Source organism: Stomoxys calcitrans, chromosome 1 (assembly GCF_963082655.1).
Source record: "Stomoxys calcitrans chromosome 1, idStoCalc2.1, whole genome shotgun sequence".
In the NCBI taxonomy this organism is placed as follows: Eukaryota; Metazoa; Arthropoda; class Insecta; order Diptera; family Muscidae; genus Stomoxys; species Stomoxys calcitrans.
The window spans coordinates 53,050,550-53,077,940 of record NC_081552.1 but is presented as its reverse complement, the minus strand read 5'-3'; the positions used below and the strand labels follow the sequence as shown (position 1 = coordinate 53,077,940).

Genomic DNA, 27,391 nt, shown 5'->3' with positions numbered 1-27,391 from the left:
CAACTGACAGCCCTATCGGAAAGGTTGAAATTTTTGAGGTTATACGTACTCAGAACGTTTTGACATACGAGCGCTATTTGTGTTGTTTACAGTAACGTAAAAGATTAATCTCGCCCAAAAAATGGAATTAAATCGTGAACATTTTCGTGCGATTATTTTTTCGAACTTTTGACGTGGATTAACTCAACAAGAGTGCATCGATGAACGTAATTCAGTTTTTAGCGATGAAGCTCCATCAAGGACCAGTGTTTATCGATGGTATGGTGAATTCAACCGAGGTCGTAGTTCTCTCCAAGACTAATTTCGTGAAATTCGTCCAAAATCAATTGTTGTTCCAAGAAACATTGATGCTGTGCGCCAACAGGTGATGAATCGTAGATTTACGCGTATGAGCCAGAAAATAAACAGCAGTCGACTGTATGAGTGTTTCAAGATGATCGGCTTTTTTTTTTTTTGAAAAACTGGACATGTCGCAATCGTACCACTAGAACAACAGTCAATTCTTAGTGGTATACAACCATTTGTTTGCGAGTTGTCTTCCAAGAAATCAGGAAAACCAACCGCCGAAGACGGATCACTCTTCACCACGACAATGCGAGCTTTCTCACACATCGGCTCAAACAACTGCATTTTTGCTTTCCTTTGCAAACCATTGCAATTGATTTGTAAGAATGATGAATTTCCCTGCACTGGTACCGATTCGGCATTAGGTCTCGCTGCCGATCATATAGTAACTTTAGAGAAGTCGAAGGGCTCGCATAGTCCGATGTCGACGAAAGGGACCCACTGTTGATTGTATCGGCACAGCACCGAGTATGTCTATACTAAAGTATACCTAAGAAGCCGGAGCACGCCCATACATGCATCCAATCCATGCATGGATACGGCAAACGGAACAGAATCAGAAAACTATCGATATATAAGTTAATAACATTCTAAACTACAACGTGCCTTTTTGTCGAAAGAGTATGGAACCCACTTTTATTATTTTTTTTTTTTTTTTCAAACTGTCGAAGGCGAATAAGTTACAGAATACCACGAAATGTGAAATTCCCTGCTGTCGATTTCGCCTTCGACAACGGGAATAAGGGTGAATATTTAAGTTTTTTTTTTTATTTTTTCTTAAATTTATTTATTTAAGCTATAAAATGCAGTTTTGCTATTTTATGTTAAATACATTCATTATACATTATGCTTAGCTCTATAGTCTATTTTGGGTAAAATTAATTCAAAAATCACTACATTTAATGAAAAGTTGGTTACCAGACTAGTTAATACACCAGAGAAATTCAATATAAAAAATAAAACAAAACTAAGTCAAGGAGTAAAGACTAATGATATGAGCTAAGCTAGATTTGGTTGTCAAAGAGGGAAAAACTTAACAAATTAACTTAGGCTTTCATACCTCTAAAAAGAGGAAGTTTTTCGATTACCAACATTTAGCAAAATTCATAATGCTAAATTCGAATATTATTGGGGTTAAAGGAGAAGGGTTAAACAATAAATTATTAGAGTTTTCCATTTTGTTTTTTTTTTTTGGCAAGTGTAATATTTTTAATATTTTATATACTTAAATAAATATTTACAATTCAATTTTTGGGTTTTGGTTTTTGTTTGTGATTGTTGTTCGTTTTTATGAATGGAATATTTGAAATAAATACATCATTCTGTCTACATACATGAGAGGGCGGTATGTTTATATATGTAGAAGAGAGAATAAGCACCTAGTCTATAAATAAAAGAAATGCCAAAGCGGACAAGACAACACTTTCCCGAAATCGAATAAACACTGGAAGAGGAATGTCAAAATTGGGCTATGCATTCTACAAAGAGTTCGAATCAATTCTGGTTACCGAATAGCGTGGTATGGTCTAGAATTAATTTTTAAAACTTATGTTTGAAGTTTTTTTAATTTGAATGTGGTTGCATATAAAAACGGCTGTTGTTATACGGCACATTTGCCAAGGGGAAGTGGTTACGGTTGTGGCCACATTATTTTTGTGGAGAAAGCGATCCTTGTTAAGCTCCTTGTGGGATCAAGTTAGTTCGTTCCGGTGCATAGAAACGGTCTGGAAATGAGCGCGAATGGGAAATTGACCTTGGTCATTAATGGTACTAAGTTGCAATGCAATGGGGATCATCTTAACATATGATTCTTAGTTCTGGCTATGCATTGTTATATGGGAAAATTGATTTCGTAATCCCAAAATTTTCGTAAACTTCATTTAAGAAGGTTCTTCCCGCCGAATATAAGCAGTATCAAAAATCTTGCCTTGGAATAGCCAACATTTTATTTACTCTGCACTTGATCAGGGCGTGTCCAGTGTGACATACACATTTATTTTGTCTTTGTTTTATTATAATTTTGGAGGCCACCTTAGCGCGGAGGTTAGAATTTCCCCCCCATGACGCTTAACCCCTAGGTTCGAATCCAGGCGAGACTATTTTCAAATTTTTCTGCGGTGGCTTTCCCCCTCCTAATGCTGGCTAAATTTGTGAGATATTATGTCATGTAAAAACTTCTCTCGTACGGACACAGCTTAAACTTGAATCGGACAGCACTCTTTGATGCGGAAAAAGTTTGCCCCTGTTCCTTAGTGGAATGTTCATGGGCAAAATTTGCATATTTTATTATAATTATTCTTTTTTGGAAGTTTTTGTTGTGCTTCTGCAAATTAACCCACTTTGGCATTATTCTTCTCCTATCTATTTTTGTCTTCTTATACTTAGTTTTTTTACTTAAGCTATCTTATTTAAGGGAATTTCTTCGGCAGCTTGACCATTACTATCTATAGCTTTATCTTCTATGGGTTTTTTGGTGCGACAGCATTTAGTCTTAATGCCCCAAACATCTTTGCGGCATAAGATGCCTATGATAATGCCTATAACTGAGATTATCATAAGGCCTAAAAAGGTGGAAGAAATATAATAGACTTTAGTCTTGGAAGGTTTGTTATTTTGTCTGCTTACCTATTAACATTTGGTTGATAGCTTCTTGTGATATGGGCACCTTATAGGCCTCCTCTTCATCACCTTTAACATTCTCCTTGGAGGGCCCCGTTTCTGTAAGGCCCGCAGAGGCCTTGGCTATTTCTGTGTCATTGGCCAAATGCTCTTCAGGCAGAGAGGTCATATTCGAAGACATTTTGCTCAAAACTGCTTTAAGACGAAAAAAGATAATTTATAATTTGGGCAATTAAAGTAATTAAGTTTTTTTTTTCTTGTTCTTACCTTTTTCGTTTGTGTTTGCTGTTGCGGGGTTCGCCACAGTATCGTATGTTGTTGTCTCCAATTCCACGCCCGTTGGCTGCTTGTAGGGCGGATCCGTGACCAGTATTATACTCTCATTGTATGAGGCTCCCAATACCAATTCATAACAGCTCACCTCGAAATGTTTAAAACTAATATTATCAATGAATTTCAAGAGATTGCATAGCTCCTCTGTGCTATTTTGATTTAATTCGGGAACTCGAAGTTTAATCAAACTTTTCAGCGGTATAAATGCTCTGGTATTGATTTTCTGTTGGGCAAAAAAGAGAAAAAGGAAAAACGATATAGAAATGGCAGAAGGCAACAAGCAAACAGCACGACTTAAATTGGAGAAAAGAATATGCGAAAGCAAAGCAAACTGTCAAACAGTAGTAAATGAAAGCATAAACAAAGCAAAGAATTGAAGTTTTGTAGAGAGCTTTTCTGGGGGTGTTTAAAGCAAAAAGCTCTCTTTGAAAACAGAGACAGTGTTGCCAGTGTGAAAAGAACTTGGCATAGGGGGCCATTGCATGAAGAAACGTGTAACAGAAATGGAATGTCTGGAGTAATGACGTTATTTTTTTTTTTTTTTAATAAATATAGCAAGCTATATGTAAAGTTTCTAATTATTGTTTAGAATATTAATCATGTTAATCAAAGTTCTTAAATATGAAAATGTTTTCTTTTTTTTAATTTTATTAATTTTTATAAAAATATTTTTTAAAACAAAAAGTGAATAGACCCAATGAACATTAACTGCCAGGATTCACTTAACAAGTTAAGCCAAGCGATCAGCCGACATAAAATTTTTTGAATGTCGTTGTTGTTGTTGTAGCCACATTTTCATGTGGAGGTGGCGATCCTCGACAAGTTCGCTCAGTTGAAAGGTACCAGACGCATCCACAGTAGAATGCTGAAAATCAGCGGTTTCGAGTGGAGTGTCTCAATGAGAGACCCGGCATCACCCGCTTTTGCTAAAATACTGAGTGCCTGTGAAGCTCGATATAACATGGTGCCTCTAAATAATGACCTGAACAAGCTTGTTCATTTATTGAGCTTGACGATGATCGTTATTTTCACATATAAATATGCGGCTACAAAAACTTTTAATAATAAAAAATAATTATGTAAGCCGGCTGATTGATCTCCACAACCTTCTATTAATCCTGTTTAGGTATATGACAGGATTCACTAAATAAGATTGCGGAAAGAGACAAGTCGACATACAATATATGCATTTTTGGTAATATCTGTTATTGAAGTTGACAACTTGTTATTTGTTTACATTTATCGTTTGTGTACGTTAGATTTTGACATTGTCATCGTTTATAGGGCCTTTCCATTTTGTTTTAGGCAATTGATATAACCTTAAAAAAATAAAATCACTTCTTACCTTATCAAAATCGTTGTTGTCTATCCTCAATGCTGTTAATCTGGACGTATTTTTAAATGTATCCTCATAAATTTCTGTCCACGAGCAGTTGCGACAGTTCAATTCCAGCAAGGAAGGTTGATTCAGAAATGATTTGTCTCGCCTTAATTTTATGGCATTGTTATTTAAATCCAATAAACTCAAATCGGAGGCACCCCTAAAGGTATCTGGATCGATGTCAGTCAAACGATTTGAGGCTAAGCGTAATCGTTGCAGACGAGGCAAATCTTCAAACATCTGTCAATAGAAAGAAATTCATTTCGGTAAATAAATACACAAATTTCAGCTATCATCATTTGCACTTACCGCCGAAGTCACCTCTTCTATATAATTATTGCTCAAATTGATCTCTTGCAATTTGAGGCGATGCGAAAAGTCTGTCGCCTTTATATGCTTAATGTGATTATGACTTAAATCTAAAATCATAGCTGTGGGTGGTATGTCATGGGGTACTTCAACCAAACGACCATTGGAACAATCAATATATTTATAGTCCTCCAGGCAAAGGCATGCCTTGGGACATATCGGCTCCACCACATGATTGCTGCGCGTGGGTATGTCTGTAAGCAAATGAAAAAAAAAATTATCAGTTGTAAATCTAAATTGTCTTGTCTAGCATATTTACCCAATAAATTCAAAAGTGAATTGCCCAAATTAATTAGAGGTGTTACGGGAGCATCTGGTGATGGTGGTTCCTCTGCCGCTTGATTATCATCATAATAATCATCATCATAGTCATCATCGGAATAATCATTGAGGCGTGTGGAAGTTTTATTTGTGGCTGGAGCGGCTCTTGTATGGCAAAAACTAGAAAACAAATAAAAAATAAGAAATATTATAAATAAAAATATGATACACTTATAGTTGTCGTTGTAAAATGTTGATTAAAAATGTAAGTTAAAAGTAATCAGGTTGGCACAGCAGAGTCGGGTAAAATTTTGCGAGCAGTTGCTACCTAACTTCCGTTTTCTTTTTCGTTGCCTCCTTTCTACGATGCCAGGTTTCGGTTTCTCCCTTCTCGACTAGAACTGTGTTGCCATACATTAAAAATGATGCCTTCGTGCTTATGCAAAATTTCAACGTAAAAAATCCCAAAAATTGTGAAAAAAGCTAATAGTGAGACAAATGCATTAAGATGAGTATATTTCTAATTCCTATAGTTGATCCAACCATATGGATTTTGAAATTCTAATAACTTGCGGAATGATAAGAGGAATTCTTCTGATTTCTAGTGCCGGAAACGCACAAAGCTGATCTGGTCATCTTCAAAGCATCTGCCGAAATCTTTATTTGCAGCCTTTGGACTATGTTCTTCAATCTGATAAGAGCAATGAGACATAGGAGCCACGACTCGTGCCCTCAGAAGGATCTTAAGTATCACAGTTAACTTATCTACGAAAACCGGATCATGGTCAGAGTTCGTTGTAGCAGTGTGTTGTACACTGAAGCGACAGCCCTTGCCGATGAATTACTCCATCGGGTCAATCCGGTATGTACAACCGGCTGCCATGGGATTGAACAGCGTTCGTCTTTTCCATCACTATTGCATTTCCCATAAGATTTATTTAAGCTTGTCATGATGCGATTATTGATTCTTCTAGGCCCATTTGTCAGACAAGGTCCTCCATTTTTTCTGCTATTGTCAAAGAGCCTTCTCAGTTTCCTCTAGCGCATAGGCGGCGCTTTATAAAACCGAATGACTCATACCACAGGGTTGTCGAGTCCTGACTCCTTGTCGTTTGATCAAAGCAGAGTTGAAGGCAATATGGAATTTCAACAAGTCGTTAATATTTATATTATTCTATCACCCTCCACTTGTGCCTTGGTAAGCAGCTTTCTTTTTATCTCTTGCTTGTAATTGTCATGACCATGCGAAGAGACCACCAGAAAAAATGTTCAGCGGTGGGTTTCCCCTCCTAATTCTGGCAACATTTGTGAGGTACTATGCCATGTAAAACTTCTCTCCAAAGAGGTGTCGCACTGTGGCACGCCGTTTAGAAAATGCCAACGACGCAACCTGCATGCCATTGAGAGCAGAATTCTGCTTGAGGCATGATCTTAGATAACTCTCATTTATCTATATTCATAAGCGCCACCAACCAGACCATGTGCGAATTTCAAACTAATTTAATTAGTAATTTGTCTATGCTCATAGTTTGCAATTCTCAACTTTTACACTTTCTTTCCCATTCAGACAGAAACATTCAGTTGCTTGAACTTAGGGTTGGTATTCTATTCTGCTTTCGGAATAGCCGATGAAATTTTCGAAATTTGACAGCAATCGAATGTTTTTGCTTCCATAACAAAACACGTCTTTACCTGCGCTTTATATATACTTTATCTCACAAAAAATATTGGGTTGCCCAAAAAGTAATTGCGGATTTTTCAAAAGAAAGTAAATGCATTTTTGATAAAACTTAGAATGAACTTTAATCAAATATATATTTTTTTTACACTTTTTTTTCTAAAGCAAGCTAAAAGTAACAGCTGATAACTGACAGAAGAAAGAATGCAATTACAGAGCCACAAGCTGTGAAAAAATTTGTCAACGCCGACTATATGAAAAATCCGCAATTACTTTTTGGGCAACCCAATAAATAAAAGCGGACCACTTAAACCAAAAAAACAAACAAAAATGATGCCGGCAATAGTTTTAAGTGTTGCCACTATAGTATTTTTTGCCATTCTCCTCGCTATAAGCCGCCTATTTTTAGCCCACGTTTCGACGACGTTTTTTTATGGAGTTTGACAGCATTCCGCATGAAAAGCGGAACAGAATATTCAGCTTAACGCATGATACACCGAATAAGGTTAAGCCAAACGATCATCTGACATACATGTTTTTGGCAGTACATCGAGGATGTCAACTTGTTCTCTTCTTACATTCATTCTTTGTTTACATGCTCTCCTATTTGATGGAATTTTCAATCGGCAGGTTTGACATCTTTAATGTTTTCGCAAGTGACCTACGCTACTGTTAGTGGATGCTGGACCTAACAGATCTATATTAATGTATTTATGTATGTATGGGTTTAAACTCATTTCTTAACAGTGCAAAAAGCAAATTAAAGAATAAAATGTGACAAACATTAAATTTTTTTCCACATTTACCCTTAACTTGCCCTGATTTTTTCTGGTGCTTATATTTGAACAATATTTCTTAGGATTTTTATTTCGTATATTATGAACGGACACTAATAACAATCGACCTTAACAAAATTGTGGTTTTAAAATTGCATTCCATTTTCTCATGTAAAAAAATTCAGAAAATAACCACAAAATGTTCTCATGTCACATGTCAAGTTATATGTAGACTTTTTAAGTATAAACATTTTAAGTTATGTGCCGATAATTTGAAAAGAAATATTATTTTGTATTATTCAATAGAACATATAAAATACATAACGAAAGAAATAAAATGCCGTACATTAAAATGATTAACATTTCTTATGTGTGATATTGATAAGCACAAATTCAGAAAGAATGAAAAAAAAAAAAATATATAAAGTTCCCTGTATGTTTTTCGTATCACTAAAAAGAAAAATTTTTGCGATAAAGTTGAACTTGGCCATTCCAATAATTATGATTATTGCTGGACGCTTAGAAGTACACAAAGTGTTTTTGTATTTTGCTGTTATTATTTGTTTATGACTAAAACATGAGTTGTTATGGAAGCGAAAGAGTGTAAATTTCAAATATTTAATATTCGATCAAAGTCCATTGGTAATTGCCTGCCATTTTTTCCAAGTAGATATTGGGTGTTTTTTTTATGTCTTGCCTGAAGATAAACTAACACATTGCAGTAGCAATTCCTACCACATAGGTACGTGGAAAAAAACAGATATTACATTTTGAGACATCATTGAAATATAAAAACGGCAGAAGTACCTTTAGACTTTCATCAATTAAACTTCAAGTGAATGGGAATAAAAAGTGATTTGTTTTAGCAGTGCTTACTTTAGTGATCTGCTAATTGCTTAAAACTGTATGACTTAGTCAATTTGTAATGCACACAAAGCTATTTTTGAGATATACTACATACGTCATGATGCAATTCACTTCTCGTTGTTTTTTTTTTTTCAACTTATTTGATATACATTATCAACTTGTAGATTGGTACAATTCATGACGTTGTTTTTTATACTTATAATTACTCATTTCAAAATTTCTTTATACCTATGGCCCAAAAATATTGTTGGAAAACTTATAATTATGACCTTTCGTCAATGTACGAATTAGTTAACATTTCACCTCGATGGCCACCGACGTGTAGAGTTTTACATGCTCGCCAATCCCATTGCTGTATTTAATTTTAGTACTGTATAGTGCAGTGCAATGGAATTTGTATGAAAATTACATCTATCCAGGACAACGAAGTTCTGGATAAATTACCAGTGCATGCTTATATAAAACATTTGTCGTCTTATATGAAATGATATGGCAATCCTGAAATCCTCTCCTCTATTGTGAATGGCAAAATAAAATTAAAACCAATTATTTATTAAATTGCGTTCACAAATCTTCATAAATATTATTTGACTACTGTGCCCAAATGTATTTATAAATTTTACAATTATTTACACTTTTTCCTCGTATTGTTTTGACAGGTTGGCAAATTGCATTACCACCTCATGGTAAACAAACAGGCTTGCACTGGAAACATTTTTGGCATTCCACTTTTGCCCTTCAGGGCTTGTCTATCCAGTACTAAAATAAAACACAGCAAATTTCTCAATTTTATTACGCTTATTGAGAGCATTACATTGAATTCTAACCTTAAAAAAAGGAAATCAGAGGTTTTTCATATTTTTGATTGAAAATGATAATATACAATTATGTATATCCATACTTTCTACAATTTTAAACCAATAATGCAAGTTTTAATAATTTTTGCATTTTTAAGTCCTTAGTCCATCAAAAGCTTCTCTTGTAAAGTTTGAAGATTTTGCACTTAACATAAAATAAAATGGGCTTGTGTTGTTCTTGCATTCAGTCTCTATTGGTTAAACAACTTCTTGAAATGAACCCCCCATAGATCATGATCACCAATGAACTGACCTCCACGCATATCTTGCCCATGAGAGACTACAAACACTACTCAACTATGCAAATACATAGGTATATCACAAAAGCTTTATACACACCAAAATCTCTATGGTTGTCGCCTTTCATTTTCAACACTTATTCACCTTCGAACGAAGATGGTGGTGAGATTTCCACAATGTTAGACTATACGAGCGCAAATCTCATATATGCAAACGAAAATATCACAAAAGCAAAATACCCACCAAAATCTCTTTGTTCATCGCCTTTCATTTTTACCATACAATGCATGCTTGTAATTTAAGCAGAGTATTCTGTTCAGCTTTTCAAGCGGAATGCTGTCAAACTCTATAAAAAAACGTCGGCGAAACGTTGGTTGAAAATAGGCGGAAAAGTGGTACTCTGTTTATAGTGAGGAAAATGGCAAAAAACTATTACAGTGGCGACACTTAAAACCATTGCCGGCATCATTTTAGTTTGTTTTATTGGTTTCAATGATTCGTTTTTCTTTATTTATTTAATAAAAAATATATAAAATAGAGAAAACAATAAGTGCCGATAAAAAAACATGTTTTGGCTTATCCGAAAGCAGTATAGAATACCAACCCTTAGTAGCAAATGTCACACATGACATCTGCTCATGGTACAAATAAGATGTAGCGTAATTTATAAAACAACAAAAATCTACGCCCAACGAAACTACATTGGTTGGCAAATGTCGTAAATGCAATTATCAAAGAGGTTTTAGAAATAGTCGTTGTTTTACAATTTATCTTATTCAAATGTGTTTTAAAGTTTTATTTTTATCATTATAAAACTATAACACTGTGGAATATCGGATCAAATAAAACATCGTTTTAGGATCTTTGAAAAAAATTACATCTGTGTTAACAAGCATTTGACATTCAGATTTATTGCAAAATCAAAACAAAAATAAAAAAAGTACTCAGCTGTTCGCATGACATCACCTTATAAGTGCATCCTGCCTCTGCTGCTTAAAGCAAAACAGCACAACACCCGCTAGTGTTGCCACTAGTGAAAAAAAAATTCGAACTATAATTTCAAAAATTTTTAACTAAATTAATATTTCATCAATATTTTAAATAGTTATAAGACATTCAAGTTCCAGATTTGGCAAAGGCGGCATAATTAATTAACACTATAATATAGCGATATGAGTGTGAATTCGGTATACATACATGTACAATGTAGCAGACATAAAGTGTTACCAACTCAAACGGCCACATTTCTTTGTGTGATTTTTTTTTAAAGAATTTAAATGACAAAAAATATGTGGAAGTAATCTATATGTTTCATCCTCTCCCTGGATGTTTTCAGATCTTTAACCTTTTCATTGCTACGTGTATTAAGGCATGGATTTCGTTGAATTCGAGCCGAACAATTTCAGGTGTTGTAATAGTTTTGTTTACCGCCACCATGGCCTTCGGCAACGCTATCAGTATGTATTATTATAACGTTTTATGGTGCGATACACGAACATTTTGTTAATTTTGAGGTATCTGAGTTCGCCAACAATAGTCGCTGTTGATTTTCCAATGCAATCAGACTATCTGCTGCGTTTTATTTTAGTACTGGATAGACAAACCGTGAAGGAAAGTTTCCAGTGCAAGTCTGTTTGTTTGCCATACGAGGTAAAAAGCGAAATTAATTGTAAAATTTATGACTAAAGTTTGCAAAACATGTGTGGGCTAGATGCCAAATAAACTCAGAAGCAATTGCTTTTGGTGACTTGTAAACAATATAATGAGATTTCAATAAAACAAATACCATGTACCTTTGATTTCTAGTTTGACGATGTACCAGAGTGAGCTTAAAACTTGAATCAAGCTTACAACTTGAATCGGACTGCACGCATTGATATGTAAAAAGTTTGCCCCTGTTCCTAAGTGGATTAATGTGGATGTTAATGGGCAAAATTTGCATTACCAGAGTGAACTTGGAAACACATCGTCTCAGCTACCCTGTACACAACATAGTGAAGATCGTTGCACACTATTGTACTATCCAAAGTTGAAAACGTTAATTTTGTTATGATTCAAGCAACAAATCTGTTAGAAAAAGCCCAAATGGCAACACTTCCATCCACACGACCAATTTCACCTCATTCACGCTTTGTATCGGTCTGTTCGTGTACTCAAAAATTCGTGCAAAATTGCACAAATTATTACTGGAAGTCGTTCGCATATTTATTTGCCTGTTTTATGAAAACCAGTTGTTTAATTCAAATAAATAGAGCAAAAGAGAAAAAAGCAATTTTTACTGGAAAAGTACGCGAAGAGACCTTGAAGACCATAAAGGTGTTGCTCTCAACTTTTGATTTTACTGTTCTCTCTTTAACACAACCATTCAGTTGCTTGGATTAACGGATCTACCTTAAATTATAAGGTTCTACAACATTATTAAACTTGGTGTTGACATTACTTGAATTTGGCAATAATTGCAGCCAAAAAGCAGTTTGTATTTTCAACAACCTATTGTCACATTTTTCAATACATTTGAGGAAATTAACATTAATATTAATTTACATAATCGCTTCTCTTCCAATTCATGTATCTCTTTCTCCTACAAACTGGGAACTGCCACAAGTATTTTTGAACGTCTGATGTTATTTTTCCATTAATTTTCCTAAACACCTTCCTTGGAAATTTCGTAGTACTTAAGCATGATATGCAATTTTTACTAGTTTTTATAATTAATTTCAGATTAAATAAAATCATGCAATATTAATTGTAAGCCAGATTGAATCATTCCAATTTAAATTCTATTGGAAAATACAACAACTTCCATAGTTGTTCTCATTTGTATTCAAGAAAGCAGTTCCGTTGTCTTTGTCATCACTACGAGTGAGATTTTTAAGAAATGTCTTTTTTATGGGTTTGTTTTTATTTCGTTCATCCTTAAATCCTCTTGGTCAGACAATAGCGTGTTAATGGGACATATGTATGTTTTCCGTCTCTTCTATTCACATGGCCCACCACTTGTGGGGGATAATGTTGCCTTAGCCAGTGTTAACTGTGATTAGTTGGTCTTGTTTGTAGGCAAATGTTAAGCCTTGGAATAAACTTTTTTAGAAAACATACCAAAAAGGAATATTAAATCACAAACATATTTTTTACCATCACTTTAAATGTGTGTATCAATTACGTCATCGAACTTTGTAAATATACACACAAGGCGTATTTAAAAAGGTGGCCGCATCAGCACAGCTGATGGAATTTGATATGTCAAATCATTTTGAATTCGCCTTATAAAAATTTAAACTTCAAAATAAATATTTTATAAATTGATTTTTGTGTTTGCTGCTGTTTTTTTCCTTAAATTAGGTTATAAATGGTACGCGTCTAACAACTTCAAACACTATCAGCTTCACTCAGGGATTTTAGGTTCATTGTATCGCCCCCGAAAAAGATTCAAAAAGCGCTGAAGAACACAGACAGACACAGTACTTTACCGTACTCAATTCAGAAGGAATCCTCATGTCCACTAGAGAGTCATGCATTTCACGCATGTGAGTGTGGTCCATGGTTATAATAAAGACAAACGTCAGTGATGTTGGAATCAATCCCATCCCCATTGGTATTGAGCTAGAATTACTCTGGTCTACCGTGGAAGGTTAAATGCATTCTTGATAGCTATTGGAAGCTAGTGTACCGCTACAACCTAGTGAAAACTATTTAAACATGCCATCTTGATGGTTTTGTCTGCAGCTAATAGGAATTTTGAACATTTTTAAACACTCAACAATTAATAAACTTCTTTCTGCTTGCTCTAATTGGTCGGAGTAAATTTGCCGAAAATTTGTCACGGCGAATTGAATTTTCTTCGCCTTGTTTACAAATTTTGACATATTAAGTTCCCAAAATAGATGATTTGTTGTAGCAATACGCCTAGTGTACATATAAGAAGTTTAAGTTTTTGAAGAAATAAGAGGATAGTTTTGTTTTGGGAATATTAAAATGTCTTCCTATTTTGTTTAATTTTTGATTGTTTCCTTAGAGTATCTTTTAATAGTTGCTAGCGTACACTTAACAAGGTAATGTAACTTGATCAGCTGATTAACTGTTGCAAAGTTACTGTGTTGTAGTTTCTCACAGAAGCTAGAAATTTCCAGACCGATTTAAAACTACTTCAAAGATATTGCCACAATACATGTTTACTCTGTACGTATTATTATTGGGGTGAAACACCTTCTAATTTGTGTTGGAAGTTCATGGTGTTGGGCTTAATGTGCCCTCTAAAAACTCTTGCACTTTCTTTGTCTCATCCTTTGCCATAATAATACAAAAAGAAAAATCTATTCTCAGAACTGACTAGAGAAGAGCATCTTTAAGGCTGCTGTACTAGCGTACATTCAGAAAGGTGTTGTAATTAATAATAACTAAACAATAGAGCGAAAAAATTAATTACAGCTAACTACTTTCTGAAAATAAAAACCATCCGATTCTTTCAAATAGTTTTTCCGATTTTTTATGGCGGGTACATTCTTTCATGCCATGAGTAAATATTTTTATTTTTTTCTCAGAATTTGCTTCGAGAAATACGTAATATACCTATAAGGAAAAACCCAAATTAAAATCAGCTAATTAAACATTAAAGAGGAACATATTCAAAGTCATTTTTGGTTTTAATGGGGTCAACATGCAAGGGGGATCATAAGCTGCAAAAAAAAAATTAAAATACATTTCTAAACTTCCATATTTCCTCTAAGATGTCTTACCTTACAGTTAAAATAAATATTAAAACTAATCCAAATTTATAGGAAATATGCATTCTCAAACCGGTCTGACTGGCTGGTGAAGGCAGCTTGTTGTTTCTTAGTTAGAACTTAGATGAATACTTTTCTTATGGTTTTTTTCTTTTTTGGAAAATGTTATTTCACTTTATTTATACATATTTTCCTTTATTAAATTCATTTCACTGCAATCAAAATTTATTTTAAATTAAAAATCACTATTTTGTTTCCACAGATTATTTGTAGTTTGTTTTTGAAATGCCGAAGATTTTTGAATGATTTTATTTGTTTTTTTTTTCTTTTATTTTTGTTTGTCAACGCAATTGATGGAACTGGTACATTTGCCTTAATTGAGTTGAGTGTTGTGCACGTGTTGTGTGTGGCTCTTTTGTTTGTTAATTAATTATTATGAGGATAACCTGCCCGCTTGACTGCTGTCATTAAACTAACAGTGTTTTGGAGAGTATTTTGACCAGCATATGGTGGCAGCACAACAACAGCCATGTCAATGTTTAGTGAATAGAGCTCTGCGAAAAAAAAAAAAACAAATTAATTTCTTCTCTCCTCCTTCACACTTTTAGAAATAGACATGAGACCTAGTGCTGTGAGTATTTGTTTATGGGGGGGCTAATGAAATATTAGAGCTAAATGGACTTGATAACCAACTAACACCCCAAGGCAATCATAATTCTGTTAACAGAAATAATCTAAAAGTTATTATAATTTTGTTCTTACTTCATTCGGAAACTACTCTCCCTCCCTTTGACAAATGTTATCTGAGAAATCTCTTTCTCTCTTAACATAATACTGTCAACCATAGACCAAAGCCAAACAAACTTAAGAAGAGAATTTACATAATTGTATTGTAGTTTAAATTAAATACAACATTGTAATAAAATATTAGGGGTCCATTTTTTTTTAACTTTATCTAAGTTTGCCATTAACATGTGTCTGCTAAGTAACTTAACAATTTGAAAGCACTGCCTGTAAAAAAAATTGTACTTTGGGTAATAATAATAATTCCTTTATTTTAGTGTTGCCATACTGATTTTTTTTTCTTAAGTATTATGGTACTTTATGAAATTAAATAAAAAATAAATTTATTACAAAAATATATACGTATATGTTACTTCAGCATGTACCAGTAGTCGGCACTTTTGTTTTTTAAACTCAGTTTACTAGAATATGTAAAACTTTTTATTTAAAAAACTATCAAAAAAAAAAAAAAACATCAATAATATTCTCGGCTCTCCTTGCAAACAAAAATTTTTGAGCTGAGATTACAGATTACGGCAGAAATTCGCTTTTGGTGAGAGGTTGTCCATCAACAAGTGCGAAAGTGTCTGTTCTTAAGGAAAAATTAGTGGAAGTATGGACTTAATAAGTTAAGAAAATATTTGGGGACCATACAACAATCGGATTTTCCAGTAGACGCCATTTGAGTACTGAGTGGAAAATGGTTATTCTGTGCCCTTCAGAAATCGAATTGCCAGATCGGTTTATGACTCAGATATATAAATATATTATCCGATGTAGCCTACCTTTGTCGAAATAGTAACCTGTACCTGGAGGCCTCCGTGGCACAGGAGTTATTTGACCGCCTATGAATTTCAATCTCCAGGCTCGTATCCTGGCGAGAAAGTCCGAAAATATATCCCTTTACTGATATAATCACTCTGCAGCCTCTTAATACTAAGACCTGAAATTTGGTACAGATTATTTTTTTTAGCCAGTGTGAGGTTCAGTTCGATTAGAGAGGCCCATTTTCGAATTACATCTTTATAGAACCCCTTTATACTGTCTTCAGCTTAGAAAAGGAATATTTTTTATTCGAAAATGCCTTTTATTCGAAAATGTCTATATCGTATCCGATTTTGAAAAATCTGCCACATAGATCGATCTTGCAATTTAAGGTTTTGAGCATATAAAAGGTTAATTTTTAAGCTGGATTCGCAAAGTTTTGAATAAATGCGTTGTAGAGAGAAATGGGTATGATACCCTTTACTTGGCGTCGAATATTATTTATATCGGACCATATTGGATATACCTTCTATATAGATCTACTTCTCGATTGAACTTCTTGCCCTCATAAATTGATTATTATTTAACTGATTTCCCTAAAATTTGGATAATTGGGAGTATTGACCTTTCTGCATCCTTTCCTAATACGGTCCACACCAAATCTTGGTTGAATGTAGCTTTTATATATACCGATTTCCAGATGAGAAATGTATCTGGTTGTGGGCATCTAATTTTTGGCTTGGGTGAGTTTCAGATTTTTGTTTTGCTTTTCCTTTACTTATATATATGAGTTAATAAAATAAAACCTGTGTGTTTAAAATAGGTGCATGAGTAATTTTCTTTACCAAAATACTATATGCCGACTTTAGGAACATGTCATGCCAAACATTGGAAAATGGTGCCGACCGCTGGTGAAAAATAACTTTTTTAAGAATTGCAAATTTTACAAAATTATGAAAACAAATTGAAATTTTTGGTGAATAAATCTAAAACAAAATCTCGAATTGTAAAAACCAAATTTCAATTGTGGTGAACATTTGTACCCGGAAGTAGGATGTGAAAAAGGCAAAATCCTTAAACTGCTGACTATTGGTACACTTACCATATGTAGCTATACTTGTACAAAAACTATGAAATAAATTAAAAAGAAAAAAAGATTAAACGTAAAACCATGAGCATACAAATCGGGAAAAACGTATTAAGTTCAGTAGGGCCGAATTTGGGGCGTGAATGCGACATGTCCTCAATTTGTTGAAAAATGCTACATTTTTAAATCCGTAGTAGCTATAGGATAGTTGACACGATGTATTACCAATTTAAATGAGCACATGTGTGGAAGTAGTTTTTATTGATTCAAATGATAAAAATGTTCGCAAGTATTTCAAACTTCTTTTCACTTTTGCTTGATATGACCATTTATTGTCTTACTATTGCTCCGAATCGGTTAAAAAAGGAGTTGGAGTTCCGAACATTGTGTTTTCTGATGAAAAAAATTAAGCAATACTTGCAACTCCCTAGATGGTCGTGTTTACTTAACGAGCGCACGTTCGAAAATTTGAGCCTACGAACGGCCACCCGAAGTAATTTTCATTTCAAGTGATGGTGTGGGCAGCTGTGGCCGCCGATGGCTGCTCTTCAATTGTTTTCATTATGCCTGGCGACTAATTATCGGGAAAACATTTTGGAATCTGCTTTGAAGCCGAGGGTCGGCGCCGCCTCATAAAGCTCGTGTAAACCAAGAATGGATAAAAAATCATATTCCGCACTTCATTTCGTCCACACAGTGGCTGTCCAAATCGCCAGATGCCAATCGGATGGACTTTTCTATTGGTGCCATTTTAGAGAGCAAGGTAAAATATTGGGTTGCCCAAAAAGTAATTGCGGATTTTTCATATAGTCGGTGTTGACCAATTTTTTCACAGCTTGTGACTCTGTAATTGCATTCTTTCTTCTGTTAATTATCAGCTGTTACTTTTAGCTTGCTTTAGAAAAAAAGTGTAAAAAAAGTATATTTGATTAAAGTTCATTCTAAGTTTTATTATAAATGCATTTACGTTCTTTTAAAAAATCCGCAACCCAATATATGTCAGTATGGATGCGCTGAGGAAAATTATTGTACGTGTATGGGCCAAATACCCACAGATTACAATCGTGCAGCTTGTAACTTGATTTTTACCGACTGAAGCAATAGTCAAGGCGAAAGATGGTCATATCGAGCAAAAGTGAATGGATTCTGAAACTTAGATACTTGCAAACATATTTGTTCTCTTTAGTTGGTAACACTTCGTATCAGCTACACAATATGATCCGATCTGTACCAAACTAAATACGGACTTCAAGGCAACTAACACAAAAAAAAAAAATATATTTGTTTGTGATATTTACCCAAAAACTGCAAAATATATTTGATAATTTTAAAAATAACGACATTTTTTTATAAATTAATTTTAAATATGCATTAAGTGTGTTAAGCCATCTGCTTGTGGCAACACTATTAAAAAATCAATTTCTTCATGGCATTTACTCTCTCTCTCTTGCTTCTTATTTCGCTCTTATGTTAGATTTGTTAGTGATTTTTAACAGTTCTTTTTTTTTTTGCTTCTGAGTGTTTTACACAAGTGATAATCTTTTTCGCCTCATAATCTTATCAGCTGAGGCAAGGCGGCAGTTAACTTATGTTTCTTTTTAGTTATGAGCCAGCAACTATTGCTGCCCTTTTTGGCTTGCGGAAAAGAAGGGAGGGGGGATTTTAATCATTTAATTGTTAAGCTTTTTTTTCCCATTTGAAAAGTTGTTGTCATATTTAACCTAGAATATTATCATTTAATTGCTACTGCTTTAGTCGCTGTCTATCAGCATTGTTGTTTTCCTTGTCGAACAGTGTTGTATTTATTTTGTCAGACAGACATTAATCGCTACTCACTTTAATTAATTTTGTTGGGTTTTTAATAAGCAAATTTCTTAGTGAATAAAGCAAGCAAGTTCGCGCCCATCTATGTGTTACAGTCCTAAGTCTGATACTAATCATTAGCAATTCGAACCCTCATCTTAGCTTAAAACTTTCAAGGTCGTTAGAGAAGGTATGGTCTACACCGGCACATTGTAAAGGGTGATTTTTTAGCTCTTAACTTTTTTGGCAACACTAGTTTAAACAGCTCACGCACGTTTCGTGTTCTGTTTCACTGTCAAACATCTTCAGTTTGATCTATAATTTAAACCCAACGACGCTTGCAAATTATTGAATTTTATTATCAAAGTGCGTACTCTGTTAAGTTCATCGTGAGCGCTACCGTGAGATGATATCCAACGTTTTTTTTGCCCAACATGCAACAGCTTGACCTACATGACATGTGGTTTCAACAAGACGGTGCCACATGCCACACAGCACTTATTGTGAAGCGGGTTCGATGAACATTTTATTTCGCTTTCGGGACCGATAAATTGGCCGCCTAGATCGTGCGATTTAACGCCTTTAGACTATTTTTTGTGGGCCTATGTTAAAGCTCATGTCTGTACATACAAGCCCATTTAAATTGACGTATTGGAAGACAACATTGAAGCATTTATTTGTGAGATACTGACCGAAATGTTGGAAAGAGTATGCCAAAATTGGACAAAGTGGATGGCGCAGTCATGGTCATCATTTGCATGAAATAATCTTCAAACATTAAATTATATGGTCTGTACTATCGATTCGATTCGATTCGATTTATGTGTTTTTTTGTTTTGAAAAACTTTCCTAAAGCTCTTAAAAATCACCCTTTATTTCTCTTCGATATTTGTATGATTGACTATTATTATTTTTTTTCTAGTGACCAAGTAAACAACAACATAACATTTAATTTAAAATAGCCATAAATAAATATAAATAAGAATAACCAAATTGTGGTGTTGACTTTGTATCGAAATGTCACAACTGTTTGCAATTTTGCTAAACTAAATTTTGACATTAATATGCTTGTTTGTATTATCGTGGGAAAGGGAAACAAAAAGAAATTATGTTTGCAAAAATGTATGGTAGTCAATTTTTGATTTATTCATTTTGTTTTTTACTCCAAAGAAGACTACTATTTTTAAAGTTAAATTTAAATTGCACGAGTTAAAATAATTAAAAGCCTAAACCACTAGTTCTGCGTGGCAGTTTCATCTAATTCCTCTAATTTTATATTCATATACTTGCTTTCGATCTTAACGTATAAACGACCCATAAAGATATGCTGTGATACAAATGACAGTATAGGTAACCAAAATAATCTCTTCTCCTATTTAGACCTATTTATGCATTTAATAGAATGTGCGATAGAGTTACGATTGGTTTATGGCGTCTCTTCATTTTTTAGTATAGTCTATAGTCATTGATATGTTTTCGTTTGGTAAAAGTAATAGAGCGCGCTCTAATCGGCATGTATTCCCATATGTATTATACTTTTTTTAATACACATGTGTCTAGTAGACACTGTTTACATGTAAATAGAATTCAAAAGAATAAGAACCCGAAAGAATTTCTCTTTCTAAATTCCATTTTTAGTTTCGCCACATTTGAAAATACATATGAGAATACATATCGTCAATACCACCTTCAGCTTTTCCCCTTCATTTCATTTACATGAATTTTTAAAAAATGTATATAAGACCATGTTTTATTTGTCAAGTCATTCATATTTGTAAAGTCATTCATATGGAATCTTAATGGGACTTTTATACATTAAGATTCCACTGAGATCATTGTTGTGCCACAAATAACAGTAAATTCTAACTTCTCTCTTTAAATTTGCATTGTATTCAAGTGTTTAGAGAACGTGGGATAGGTTATTTAGCATTATTTATACTTTGTTAAATTTATTGCCTATGATTTAGAACGTCTTCTCAGTTTATTTTAATGCACTTGTTCAACTTGTGGATTAAAACTATTGCATTTTAAATATATTCCAAGACTGCAAATAAAAAACAATACCGCTTGACGCAGACTGTGTGTATCCAATATTTTTTTCGCTTTCATTTAAGTCAGTGTACCCTGATTCAAGTTAGTAGTATTTAATTCTGAATATTTTTTGCATTATTCTCGGATTTGTTTTGTTGTCATCAATTCCATTGATTATTCATGAAGTTTTTTTCTGAATGTTTGACACTCTTCGCCTTTTTCAAATATTCATTGAATTCATGAAACCGGCAAAGTGCGTGCCACGGAGAAAGGATATGTTTTTTTTTTGAAATGGTCCGATAGCGTCATCCACATACATTTACATAGTAAACATAGCCTTGAGTTGTTCTTTAAATTATTTTCGCTTGAAATCGAATGTTGAATAATTTTGCGTGTAGAATTTATTTTTTGCTTTGTTACTTCTGGTTTGTTGATTTTCCCCCATAGCTCCTCGTGATGTTTTATTGACCTTTAATACGGGTTTCTATGTTTATGAATGGGGTAAAGTACAACATTTTCCAATCAGAAATGTAAAAAAAAAAATCCACACACAATTAAAACGAAGTTTGATTTATTTTACTTGTATGACCCGAGGAGAATTGCATTCATTGATTTTTTGCTGTAGGTATATAATTTTATTCAATTATTGATTTTCTTTGTTACTTTTGCTTGTTTTTCGATAGCAAAATTTATTTTGTAATCACATATGTTTATTTTTTTCATTAATTTTTATAAAATTTATTTTGCAATTTTCTTCTTTGTTGCATGCTTTTCTTCTTTGTGGCTTTTTATGTGGTTATCGAGAGTATGAGGAGATGATTTCGTTAAGTCGGCTCTTTTTTTGTGTTCGGCAAATTTACGCGCACCGCCGCCAGTGTTTATTACCGCTGTTGGCTAAAGTTAAAACAAAACTGTATTCATATCATTTGCGCGGTTTCTGATTGCTGTTCGGTTGTCTTTGCTCTCTGCCTCTCTTTTTACATTTCATTTGTTTATACATACATATGTATGTATAAGTGTAATGGAAAAAACTTGTTTTTCTTTATGAAAACAAATTAATATGGGCGATTCCATGTTAAGGAAATTAATAATTATTTTTTATACCCACCATAATAGACACACACACTTTATCAATATGCACTATTCATGTTTGATTTTCTATGCATTATAATTCGATTTAGGATTATCCTACAGTCTGTTTGACAAAATTATAATAATAATCCAAAGAATAAAGCCACACGAAAAAAAGTTGGCCCTAAACTTCAAATTATATGTAGGATTTTAGCAATGAAAACGAGCCAAAAACCAAAACTTTAAAATAAATTTGTTATCTTTAAATATTATTTCCTATTTACTAACGGACATGACCACCCATTCCGAATTTCGATCGCTGATTAATTCTTATTTGACTACACCGATGACTGTCTAATTATTATTTTTTGAAAATTCTTTTATTAATCTTTGCATCTTAACCTAAAAAACTAAACATTTGAAGATACTCCTATTTCTTAGGCTATTTTTCGTCTTTAATTAAGGTACACTGTTGTCTTGTCCCAAAGTCAATTTCATAACGATATTTTGACCTTCGTTTTAAATTTTTTTTCTTTAATAATAAGACGCAAAATTAAGTAAAGGGGGATTTCTTAGCTATTATCTTTTTGGCAACACTGGTTTTATTTTTGACTCAATGGGAACGTAAATAAGCAGAATTGTCGATTTTGGAGTGAAGATCAGCCAGAAGCATGGCAAGAGCTACCAATGCGTTCAGAAAGTCACTGTTTGGTGCGGTTTATGGGCTGGTGGCATCATTGGACCATACTTCTTCAAAGATGATGCGAATCGTAACGTAACTGGGAATGGTGAGCATTATCGTGATATGATGTCCAATTTTTTTTTTGCCCAAAATGAAAGAGCTTGATTTTAGATTATTTTTTGTGGGGCTATGTTAAAGTTCATGTCTATGTAGACAAGCTCGCTTCAATTGATGCATTGGAATACAACATTGAAGCATTTATTCGTGAGATACCGACCGAAATGTTTGAGGCGCAGTCACGGTCAACATTTGCATGAAATAATCTTCGAACATTAAATTATATGGACCGTACTATCGATTCAAATAAAGATTTCACGAATTTTTCGATTTTATGCTTTTTTTTGAAAAACTTTCTCATAGTTCTTAAAAAATCACCCTTTATCTATTAAACTACTTATTATTAATCCTTTATATCAAAGAAAATATCTTTCACCAAAGGAAATGTTTCCTTAAAAAGTTGGAAAATAAATCATCTTTAGATTAAATTTGCTTAGCTCGACAACAGCACGTTTTGCATAAATTTTTTTCTTCCGTTGTATTCGCAAAGCATATGCGTTTATGACGTTGAGCGCCAAAGTGAAAAGGAAAAGAGGAGAGCCATTCGTCGTATTCGTATTCTCCGACCCGATGAACAACCATCATAATTTGCGTGGACGAAGTTATAAATGTCATCCGCAGCGCCAAGTCGTCCAAAGCCCTAGGTCTTGAATGTATTTCTACACTGATGCTCAAGTATTTGGATGTACCGGGCTCAAGTACATGACACAATTTATTAACCTGTCGATGAGCGCTGCCATAGTTTCCTATGTTTGGAAAATGGACCCGCTACTGAAACTAGGAAAGCATCTGAGAAGAGCAAATTCGTACAGAACGATCTTCCTTCACTCGCCAGTAACCAAGACGATTTAGGTACTTCTCCGGCTGAGCCTAGTTGGAGAATTTCCATTTGCTGAGCACCAATATGGATTCGGTATATTGCATAGCACGACGACTATTCTGTACGCCATCACCTCATCACACATATTAACCGTGGTTTAAATCAAGTCAGACCATGCGATAGGGCGGTCCTCGTGGCTCTGGACCTCTGGAAAGTAGTTGAATGTAATAGTGAAAAGCGTAAGAATTTCGACCACCGAATATTTCAAAAACCTTGGTGTCACAGCCCTTATATATCTTGCAAGCATGATACTGCAATATATGAAAAGGTCAGGAGTAGGACCGTCTTTGGACCAACTTAGTCAAAAGTTCCTTAGTCTGGATACTTAACAGAACCCAGCGAACGAATGGATGAGACACAACACACTGCTACAACAAAAACATCGTCTGGGTTTGAATTCTGCCGTAAACATCCTTAAATAATCCTAAAATGTTACTGAAAGGAAGTAAGAAGGAGGTCAGTATAGCTTTCGGTATCATAACGGGACACATAGGACTACGAACTCACTAATTTAAAATCTGTGCCGCAAGTGATAGCATGTGTAGAGCATGTGTATATGTATATATCATGAACCATACGAAGATGTTTTGGTGGCAAACGGGGCTGCTTCTGCGAGATTGGTATCAATTTTTCTCTCGAGGTATTCCCTAGAAATTTGCACAAATACTTCTTATGCTGTAGGTTTTGGGATTTAAATCGGTTAAAATTTGACTATATCGACAAATAAAACCACAAATTCTTCGATTTAATTTTGATCAACCTTAATTACCTTTAACACACTCCCCAAATAGATTTCAGATAGGTTATTAATAATTATTACATTTTGACTTTAACCCCCTCGAAGCTTCAATTAAAAAGTGATTTATTTTCTGGAAAGCTTTTTGAACGGTAAATACTGACGATTACATTTGCGTCAGTATTTACCAATCAGTATACAATAATATCTCCGCGCTTATCATTTCATTTACATGATGTAAACCCCCATATATACCTTTCAATAAAGGCAAAACAACAAATCGAATGTTGATTTGAAAACTCGGTTTATTGAGTAACATATTGGCAGACTCTCGCTCCCTTCTTTTTTTTTTGCTGGTTTTGCTCTGGTGATAACCTTGCCCTCTCTTTTTCTTGCTATCTTTCTCACGCTGATATTTGACGAAACACTTGTTGTTTCTCACACACTTGACAGATGTGTGTTTGGGTCCATTTTTGGTTCACTTTGCATGAAACTTTGATGGATTTGTTTTGTATATTTAATACAAACAACAATATTCCCCCAAACAAAGAAGATATGATGGGGATATATGTACATATGAAGGAAAAGACGATCTCTTTGTTGTGCTTCTCTGTTCTCTTTGATTTTGATAATCAAAAACAAAAGTCTGAAATTCATCGAGTTTGCCACGAAAGAATAAAGCAAGCGTTCCATGACATGCATTATCAACCGTTGTCTTGTTTTAAGTTTTGTTGTTGTTTATATGCAATTACACACTAATCAATTGACTTCCGATGTGGATTTTGTTGGTGAAGGGTTGGGTCTGTCGTTGATTGTTCTTTAGCCAACCAGTCCATTGTTGGTGCCTAATCTATGGGGTTTTGGGTTTTTTTTTTGCTGTTCTTACTTTGTTTTGCTTAAAAATGCACAAGCATTGCATTCTGAACAACACCACAGACAGATGTCAACAAATAAGTCATTGACATGATTAGCAAACAGTCAACAGTTGACCAACTGCATAACGCTATTGACAACACTATTGACAAATAAAAGAAGGGGTGCAGGTTCTAATTTAGCATTTTCAAAATGAACAAATTTGGTTCTTTTATTCTTTAAAAGAAAAATTACAACAATTATTAAAAACTATGCCCAAGCGACAAGATATTAAATATATATTTTATAAAAAATATTAATTTTTATGAAAATTTTAATTTTTTAATGTTTTAATTGTTATGAAACTTAATAATTTTCTGAAAATTTTAATTTTTCTGAAAATTTTAATTTTTCTGAAAATTAAAATTTTTCTGAAAATTTTAATTTTTATGAAATTTTTAATTTTTATAAACATTTAAATTTTTATTATGAAACTTTAATTGTAATGAAACTGTAATAATTTTATAAAAATCGTAATTTTTATAAAAATTTTAAATTATATGAAAATTTTAGTTTTTATAAAAATTTTGGTTTATATGAAAACTTAATTTTTTATGAAAATTTAATTTTTTATAAAAATTAATTTTTTATGAAAATTTTAGTTTTTATGAAAATTAAAATTTTTATGAAAATTTTAATTTTTATTAAAATTAAAATTTTTATTAAAATTGAAATTTTTATTAAAATTGAAATTTTTATTAAAATTTTAATTTTAATGAAAAATTTAATTCTTATGAACATTTTAATTTTATTAAAATTTTAAAATTTATGGACATTTGAATTTTTATGAAAATATAAATTTTTATGAAAATTTCAATTTTTATGAAAATTAAAATTTTGTGATATTAAGTTCTGTCGGGCCGAATCATATGTACACACCATCATGGATTCCGCTGAAAATATACACTTATTAACTGAGTTTGCATTAGAATTATATTGTTCTCACGAAGTCATAACGTGATATCGGTACTTAGAGGGCCTATATCACCATATTGACCGATTCGGATAAAACTTGGCATGGATGTTGTAAGTCATAAGATAGGGTTTTGGACCAAATTTCAGCCAAATCAGGTAAAAATGTAGGCTTCTAAGGACTGAAAAATTCAAATACGGGAATCGGTTTATATGGGAGCTATATCTGTTTATAGACCTATTCAGAACATACATGGCATGTAAGTTGGAAGTCATAATCCAAGTCTTTGTTCTAAATTTTAGCCCAATTGGTATGAAAATTGAGGCTTCGAAGGGCTCAAGAAGGGCCTATATCTGTTTATATACCGATTCGAATCATAGTTGGCATGGATGTTAAAAGTCATAACACAAGTCTTTGTTCCAAATTTCAGCCAAATCAGATGATAATTGAGCGCCTAGGGGCTCAAGAATTATATATCTATTTATAGACCGATTCGGATCATATCTGGCACAGATGTTACAAGTCAAATCGGATGGAAATTGAGGCTTTTAAGGGCTCAAGAATTAAAATCTGGGGTTTGGTTTTTATGGGGGCTATATCAGTTTACAGACCGATCTGCATTATACTTGACATGGATGTTGGAAGTCATAACACAAGTCTTTGTTCCAAATTTAAGCCAAATCGGATGAAAATTGAGGCTTCTAGGGACTCAAGAATTCAATTCGAAGGATCGGTTTATATGGGGGCTATACCTGTTTTAGACTGTTTCAAATTTTACATGGATGTTGGAAATCATAACTCAACTCTTTGATCCGAATTTCGGCCAAATGCGATGAAAATTGAGGCTTTAAGGGCTCAAGAAGACAAATCCGGTGATCGGTTTATATGGGACCTATATCTGGCTATATCCAAATCTGAACCGATATGGCCTATTTGCAATCCCAACGACTTACATCAATTTGCAATCCCAACGACTTACATCAAGCATCTATGCAAAATTGCAAGCACCTACCTTTAATCGTTCGACTGCTATCGTGATTTCGACAGACGGACGAACATGTCTAGATCGACTCAGAATGACGAGACAATCCAGAATATGTATACTTTATGGGGTCGCAATATTTCGAGGTGTTACAAACGGAATGACTAGATTAGTATACC

The 27,391-nt window shown here is 33.6% G+C and overlaps 2 protein-coding genes across 8 annotated transcripts in view; one reads left to right on the top strand and one right to left on the bottom strand.

Annotated features, from left to right (window-relative positions):
• LOC106090097 (serine/threonine-protein kinase unc-51) overlaps nt 1-27,391 on the top strand; it is a 124,527-nt gene that overhangs the window by 60,313 nt on the left and 36,823 nt on the right. The gene's annotated exons all lie outside the window — the stretch shown is intronic.
• LOC106090098 (phospholipase A2 inhibitor beta) lies at nt 1,681-21,824 on the bottom strand. Of its 7 annotated transcripts, none has more exons than XM_013256183.2 (8): nt 20,953-21,824; nt 14,463-14,662; nt 5,307-5,488; nt 4,988-5,241; nt 4,643-4,918; nt 3,232-3,520; nt 2,971-3,159; nt 1,681-2,906 (listed from the first exon to the last, which is right to left on the bottom strand). In XM_013256183.2, exons 2-8 carry the CDS (start codon nt 14,513-14,515, stop codon nt 2,740-2,742), a joined length of 1,410 nt encoding a protein of 469 aa, XP_013111637.2. In that variant the 5' UTR covers nt 14,516-14,662; nt 20,953-21,824; the 3' UTR covers nt 1,681-2,739. The 7 variants fall into 7 exon arrangements, with proteins under 7 accessions (XP_013111637.2, XP_059226902.1, XP_059226906.1 ...); XM_059370919.1 differs by having other exon boundaries at nt 14,463-15,004; nt 21,237-21,824; XM_059370923.1 differs by having other exon boundaries at nt 14,463-15,004; nt 21,340-21,824.

What these genes read in the sequence shown, in the direction of transcription:
- LOC106090098 (XM_013256183.2), bottom strand. Translation starts at nt 14,515, where the DNA reads ATGCATATTTCCTATAAATTTGGATTAGTTTTAATATTTATTTTAACT. An exon ending in ATATTTATTTTAACTGTAAG is followed by an intron (nt 5,489 to 14,462) that starts GTAAGACATCTT and finishes TTTGTTTTCTAG; the next exon opens with TTTTTGCCATACAAGAGCCG. An exon ending in ACAACAACGATTTTGATAAG is followed by an intron (nt 3,521 to 4,642) that starts GTAAGAAGTGAT and finishes TTTGCCCAACAG; the next exon opens with AAAATCAATACCAGAGCATT.